The sequence below is a fragment of the Nicrophorus vespilloides genome, unplaced genomic scaffold, assembly GCF_001412225.1.
Source record: "Nicrophorus vespilloides isolate i.1.1-1 unplaced genomic scaffold, Nicve_v1.0, whole genome shotgun sequence".
Classification (NCBI taxonomy): domain Eukaryota; kingdom Metazoa; phylum Arthropoda; class Insecta; order Coleoptera; family Silphidae; genus Nicrophorus; species Nicrophorus vespilloides.
The window spans coordinates 10415-18438 of record NW_017097416.1 but is presented as its reverse complement, the minus strand read 5'-3'; the positions used below and the strand labels follow the sequence as shown (position 1 = coordinate 18438).

At 27.4% G+C, this 8024-nt stretch overlaps 1 protein-coding gene across 1 annotated transcript in view; it reads left to right on the top strand.

Annotated features, from left to right (window-relative positions):
- Positions 1–1569: 1569 nt before the first annotated feature.
- The window catches only part of LOC108560033 (frequenin-1-like), a gene marked incomplete at both ends in the record, with an annotated part of 10426 nt that continues 3971 nt past the window's right edge, over positions 1570–8024 (top strand). Inside the window, one exon of the mRNA XM_017917460.1 lies at positions 1570–1603. Within this exon, the coding sequence (XP_017772949.1) occupies positions 1570–1603 (34 nt within the window). The remainder of the gene's footprint in view (positions 1604–8024) is intronic.

Here is an 8024-nt window from a genome sequence, read left to right as displayed (position 1 = left end):
ATTTATTCATTCCTTATCAAAGTTTTTGTAAGCATTTATGTAACATTTGAAATATGTAAGTTTTTCCCAGTTTTTCTCATTTAAATATTCAAGTTTCTTTATATTTAATTATACTTACAAACATTCCAATTTCAATTTTACGTACAAAACAAAAATAAATAAACATAATTTCATACTTTTTTTTCCATAAAACATCTATAAATTTGTAACTTTCTTTTAACAAAAGATAGAATTTTAGATAATTATATTAGTTTTCAAATTTAGTTTTAATTACAAAAATCTTTAATACAATAATTAATAATAGTAAACAGTAATCTTATTAAAAAATATACTTAAAATAGAATAAGACTTGACCGAAATACCGGTTTTAGGAAGTTATTCGAGGAAGTTTCGTATCGATTCGGGTAGGAACCAATTGAAATGTTTAAAGCGCTTGAACTGCCCGAGGTTCATCTCTTTTTCCCCCTTGGGGATTAGGTCAACTTCTTCGTAATTCCATCGAATTTAACAAACAAACAACAACAAGAAAAAACGAAGCAAGCGCACGTCATCGGTGATCAGTCTATAATTACGTAACGGACGGCTCATTAACCGGCCAATCTATTAACCTCGTGCCGCCTCAGCCAATTTGCGTTTCAGAACGATAATTGGTATCGCTTGGCATCCATCTATTAACACAGCCCACTAAATCGATTTCTAGGTATTTTCACCTTATATTTTTTTTATATACAGTGGAACCTCGCTTAACGAACAAAATGAATTNTAAGAAAAATGACTCAATTTATACAGTGGAACCTCGCTTAACGAGCAAATAATTACTAAGAAAAATGACATTAGTTTATATGGGGAAAATTGTTTCACTATACGAGTAAAAATCCGAAAATTGTGGAATTTCGCTTAACGAGCAAAATAAATTGTAAGAAAAATGATCAGTTTATATGGGGAAAATTGTTTCACTATACGAGTAAAAATCCGATTCCATTGTAAAATGGAACGCAGTATCGTATACTACATTGGTTTATATGGGGAAAATTGTTTCACTTAACGAACAAAATAAATTGTAAGCAAAATGGAACGCATTATATGGGGAAAATTGTTTCACTATACGAGTAAAAATCCGGAAATTTTGGAACGGATTATTCTCGTTAAGCGAGGTTCATTGTATTTGAAATTAATTAAAAAATATTTCTATAAATAAAAAAGTTAAGTGTTTCGAATGGAATGATTTATTATACGTATAAAGCAGATGCGGTGTATGATTATAGTTTGCAAAACTTGAGGAATGCAATGAGTGGACAAAAGGAAGTTTCGAGTCGTGCCAAAATCCATACCGTCCTCTGCAGATGCCGAATTGGATGCGGCAGTGGAGCAAAAAAGAAATAAACCAGAAAGAGAGAAAGAGACCACCCAAAATCCAGTTACGAAAAGCAACACTCGAGTCGGTCGATAATAGATTAGTTCCACACAGAAGATCATCGTTCGGACGTTTCATTAAAGTGCAAATTGCAAAAAAAAATGTTATGTCGTTGTCGCCAGAGCTACGGAAATCTAAGTTTTCGCAGGGTTTGAAATTATTGCTTCCGGCTTGGCTTTTCCGGTGGAGGTAAGTTGTTTATATGGATGAGAGCTGTATCATATCTGCCCCTTTTCCGAGCAATTTCATAAAGCCATGATTTACATGGAAAGTTTTCACCCCAATTTCTGCACGCAGTTTGCAAATGGTAGAAGCCACACAAATCATCGTCATGATTTTCCAAAATCCTTGCATTTATTTGCTTATATCATTCGTTTTACATAGCTTTTGACAAAGTTTGGCATCTTGGACTACTATACAAAATATATCCTTTATTTTATATATTTATGTCTTTCTAAAAACATTTTTAATTATTTACCTACAATAGTTGTGACAAAAAAGTAAACTTTTGTCCAGCATTTTTTCTTTATTTGAAGCATAATTTTTCTGATTTTCTATAAAATTTGTTATAATTTTGCTAATATTTTTTGTCACTACTCACATTTCACTGTAATAAATTACATATTACATATTATAAAGAAGAAAATTCTTTAACAATCCTTTATTTTATATATTTATGTCTTTCTATAAACATTTTTAATTATTTAACTACAATAGTTGTGACAAAAAAGTAAACTTTTGTCCAGCATTTTTCACTTTAATTATAGAAACTAGATCAAAAAAAACTTAATTTTATATATTTAATCTGACTTTTTATAAACATATTCTTACAAATAATAAAAATTTTACAACATACAAATTATACAAAGGTTCCAATCAAAATGCTTAAGAAACATTATTACTTTAAATCTATCTATGAAAAAGAGATTATATTAAAAAATACTTTATTTAATATTTGGAGCATAATTTTTCTGATTTTCTATAAAATTTGTTATAATTTTGCTAATATTTTTTGTTACTACTCACATTTCACTGTAATAAATTACATTAATTATTATTTAAACCTATTATAAAGAAGAAAATTCTTTAACAATCCTTTATTTTATATATTTATGTCTTTCTATAAACATTTTTAATTATTTAGCTACAATAGTAGTATAAAAGTTACAACATATTTTTTTACATGTTTTGTAATGATAATGACAAAAAAAATACAAATAGAAAAGAAGAAATAATGAACAAATTATTTATTAATATTAATAATTAAGACTATTCTCCTATAATTACTAAATTTAAGTTGAAATTTTCTCTATTATTGTTCTAAAAAGAAATTGGTTTTCATATTCGTACAATTCGATTTTCCAATAGAGTTTATTAAAGTCGACAACCGAGTTATATAATAAACAAAAAAATTTCTTAATTTTTTTTATATTATATTGTGAATTTAGTAGTGAAACAAGCAGTCATGAAATTCCATCTGCAATAAACGTAAAATAAAACGACCGCAAACACATCGTGATCAGAATATAAAGAAAAAAATAAAAATAAAAGTGAAATTTTATTGTGTTCAGGGGTTATTCGCGTTGGGACAGATGAAAATTCCTGAACGGATCTGTTTCGCATATTCGTATCGAACACGGAAATATGGCACAAATATTTATATGGTTTTTCTTCAATTTCGGTTTCGAGTACAGCCGCAATTTTCTCATATTTTTATATATGTGTAGAGTTATATATTTATATGTGTGTGTGGGGGGGGGTTAGTGGATATTTCCCAGAAGGTCCGGAAAATCTAATAACTATAAATTCAACTCTTCACCGTTTAAGGATCTTCGGGGACACGGCTCAAATTGAAACCGCGCGATAAAAGGTGATTTACAATCGTATCAATATTATATAGCATGGAAAATTTCAATATTTTATACATACAAATGAAAATAGAAGAGAAAGAATACACAATAAGAAAACAAATCTTGAATAATTTTATTTACTAATCTTAATTAGACTTTGATTTTTACGTCTTTTTTTATATAAAGTCTTGTAGAAAAAAGTGTTATATATAAATAGCAGAAATAACTGAATTTAAAGGAAATATTTACTCTAGTAAAGAAATTTTCAAACTAGAAGGCGTTAGAAGTATAATTTAAAAAAATATATTTAAAATTTAGATTTTTCATATATACAATTTAACATTACTAGGCGCCAAAGATTATACTTAACATTAACTTAAAGTGTGGAATCTAATCTATTTAAAAAAATAAGCTAAAAGTCTTCTCTTTTTTTTTTAATTTTGCTACAGAGTTTGGAGGAATAAAATTTTACCATTTTTTATAAATTTTCAGTTAATTACATTAATTATACTTTAAATCTATCTATGGAATAGAAACTATATTAAAAAGATACTTTATTTAATATTTGGTGCATAATTTTTCTGATTTTCTATAAAATTTGTTATAATTTTGCTAATATTTTTTGTTACTATTCACATTTCAATGTAATAAATTACATTAATTATTATTTAAACCCATTATAAAGAAGAAAATACATTAACAATCTTTTATTTTATATATTTCTATCTTCTCTAGACATTTTTAATCATTTTGCTACAATAGTTGTGAAAAATAAGTAAACTTTTCTCCATTTTTCACTTTAATTATAGTTTAATTATAGAAACTAGATCAAAAAATACTTAATTTTATATATTTAATCTGACTTTTTATAAACATTTTGTTACATACAATGAAAAATTTACCATTTCTTTTAAAAAATTTCAATTAATTATAGTTTAAATCAATCAATGAAAAAGAAAATAATTTTAATAATGTAAATGCGTATCTGATTGTTCCCTTTATTTTTGTCATCTCGCGTTTAATTTGATTAACTTCTATTTATCATTTATCTTTAACTAACAAATACATCAAAGAAACTAATAATTCTACTAAAATCTAATTGAAACTAAATAAATGTGAAAAATTGATATTACCAATGTTCATTTTATTGCATTTGAATTTAAATTTCTCACCATATCAAGAAAGAAAACTAAAATTTAACAAATTTTTAAGTGATTCTTGTGGATCGAATATTTATAATAACTGACTTTCTATGTACGTTTCTAGAATTACAGAAAACTATAATTTTATCATATTGAACACCTGCGAAACACCTGCATTTGAATTGAACACCAGCGCTCGAATTGTACACCTGCACTTGAATTGAACACCTGCGCTTGAATTGAACACCTGCTCTTGAATTGAACACCTCCGTTTGAATTGAACACCTGCGAAACACCTGCATTTTAAAAGAACACCTGCGTAAACAGCCGACTTATAATATGGAAGAAATAACTTAAAACTTTAACAATTCTAGAAATTAAGGATTGTTCAATTGTATTACTAATATTCCTGTAATTGAACAATTTCAATTTTAATTTGCTTAATTTCGTAATTAAAAAACGAAGAAAATTAAAAAAAATACTTTAATATATATATTGAGAGTTTTTTTTTATAACTTTCTATATACATTTTAATAATGCTGCTATAAAGTTTGAAATAATATAAATGCATGTCTGAATGTTCCCTTAATTTTTGTCATCTCTCATTTAATTTGATGAACTTTTATTTACCATTCCAATTTGCCGTACCTCATCTAGAGAAGTCCCTTTGTTCTTGTTCTCCCCTTTTCGGATTTAATCACCTTATTCATGATACAGCAGCCTTAAACATTCCCGTCACGTTAATCGTCCTCTTTTTATCCTTTCTCTCCTCTCCTGTATATTCTCTTCTTTCATTCATGTTTTCTCTCTTTCACGACTCGAATGCGAATTAGATTTATTACGTACAGCTGAGAGATGTAATTTTAATAACGCGCCGGAAAATAATGCGAACTGCCGCCAAATTACCGAGCTGCTTTTAGATCATTTACATCTTAATTAAGCGGAGTCGCGTCGACAGCGTCGAGAAGCATCAACATTTTACGTGCCTACACGCACATTTTTTATTTACATCAATCTCTTTCAGACTAACACTTACTTATTAAACATACATTTATCATTTTACATCTTTATTTCAACATTTTGTTATGTATAACCGTTATTGTTTATATTATGTTAGCTGTTACTATTTTATACATGTATATGTAAATAAGTCATTATGATTTAGTACAAATACCACATAGGAAGATCTCATAACTAATCATTGTATAATGACTATTCTTAATTACTATATTTAATCAACATGTTGTTAACAAATTCAAAGGGTCAATCGATAATTCACAATTTTAGCACGTTTTCTATAAATTTAGATTTAGTATTGAATCTAAACTAGAAATTAGATTAATTTTAGTTTTCACATCAATATTTAATTATTTTTTTGTTGAAATTTATTTAATTAATTTTTTTTATTCATTTTAGAGTATGTTTTTGGCTTATATTTGATGTTCAGAAATTACTGCTGCTTGTAAGCACTTCCTTACTTCGACTGTAATACTTGTGAGAACAGCACTTTTGCAGAACTTTATTGCGGACGAAGTTTAATACTACATTTAGCAAGATAAATTGCCCGTCGTGAGACTTCGCTTCGATCTTTATAAATATTTCAATGAAAAACAAAAAGGGAAAGATGAAAAAAACATGAAAATATCGCAAGCCACTGAAAACGTTTCATGTCCAATATTGGAGTTGTTTCAACTCAATTTGATACAAAATGGGATTCGACTTCGAACACGGTGGATGCGCCGGGGTTTATATATTTTATAACGTTGATATTTTCATTTATTCACTGTTTTATTATTGATTTAGATATTTTATTGAATTTTTATCAAATTTCTTAAAATCTTGGTATTTTTATGATAAATTGGACATAAAATAATGAAAAATAAACTTAAATATAAAGAAAAGGTTATTTGTATAGTGAATATGTACATTGGTTCAGGTTTTTGTTAATAATTATATAGAAAAATTAAGTTTTTCTTAAGTGGAATAAAATTTAGTACAAATTCCAAAAAAAATTCAAATACTAAAATAGTTTTGTTACTTTTGAAACTATATAAAATAATTAAAGTTACAAATTTACAAAAAGCTGAAGTTGGAGTTTTTATGATAATAAACACTTTATTATTCACTATAAGATTTTTAATAACTTCTATGTTTAGCTAGATTTGTTACTAGCTAACTAAGATTAGCGACTAGCTAGAACTATGTCTATCCATGACTTGGACAAATTTAACAAAATCAAATAAATTAACAATAATTTATTGTTATTAATAATAAAAGTGTATCACAAGGTGACCAAGCTCCGAAATAATTTAAAAATGTTATTGTAAAAATTTTCGATATAGACGGGATTTTGATATAGTCGGGATTTTGTTATAGTCGGGATTATGTTTGTCGGGTTGTCGAGATTCTGATACAGTCGGGATTATGGTTGTCGAGATTTTGATATAGTCTGGATTATGGTTGTCGGGATTTCGATAGATATAGACTCATTTGAAAATGTTATTTTTTGTTACATCCAAATAATTTATAATTAACCTACATTAAATGAAATCAAAATTTTTAATTATAAAATGCGGTAAAATTTAGTTTTCTTTCATATGGAAATAATCCTTTCAGCTTTATTCATATTTCTTTCAATGATTTTGTAAACAAACGTGGATGAAAAACTTGCATGTACAAAGGGAATGAATTGGGAACAAAGGACTGCGTAAATAAAAGATGTAAATGTTGTAGGAATGGATCAAGTCTGAAGGATCTTTCTGCACTTGACCTTCACCGCATAAAATACGAAGAACAAAGTTTTATGGGGCATCAATTGAAGCCTTTCCTCTTCTTTATTTCGTGGGCATAATTTTTTTTTTTTCTTCTTCTACTTTTTCTCTTTGCCATTCATTCTTTCGGTTCTCCTCTGGAGACTTATTTTAAAAGCAAATCTCCGGTTCGCGTAGCCCGAGCAGCGTCTGTATCAATCCGAATAAATAACCTCATCCATTTGGAAACTATCGATTCCCATCGACGTCGCCGCGGATTTTTCTTTTTTCTTCACTGATTCACTCCCAGTTTTTCACTTCACTCCGCATTTCTGCAATGCACACATCAATATCGAATGGATAAAAACTGTGTGAGATAGCATATTTACTTTACACTTTAACCATTAACTTAATTTTATTACACTACACCTTATTGAAAATCTACCTTTAAAAGAATTTAAAGTAAATTAGAGTAAAAGTAATTTCAAATAACGCAAATTCAAGATACATGAAAGAAAAACTATTTTCAATGAAAATTGAATTACATTTATAAAATTGATCAAATCTGTTAATTATTTTTACTTTTTTGTATAAATTTTATAATTTTGTAAACAAATTTTCAAGTTTTAAGTGCATACTTTATTAATATATACATTTTTTTTAGGAATAATTAAAAGAAAAGTTTATACATTTTATACAGATGTATTTTNNNTTAATGTGCTTGAATTGAACACCTGCGTTTGAATTAAACACCTGCGTTTGAATTGAACACCTGCATTTGAATTAAACACCTGCATTTGAATTAAACACCTGCGCTTGAATTGAACACCTGCATTTGAATTAAACACTTGCACTTGAATTGAACACC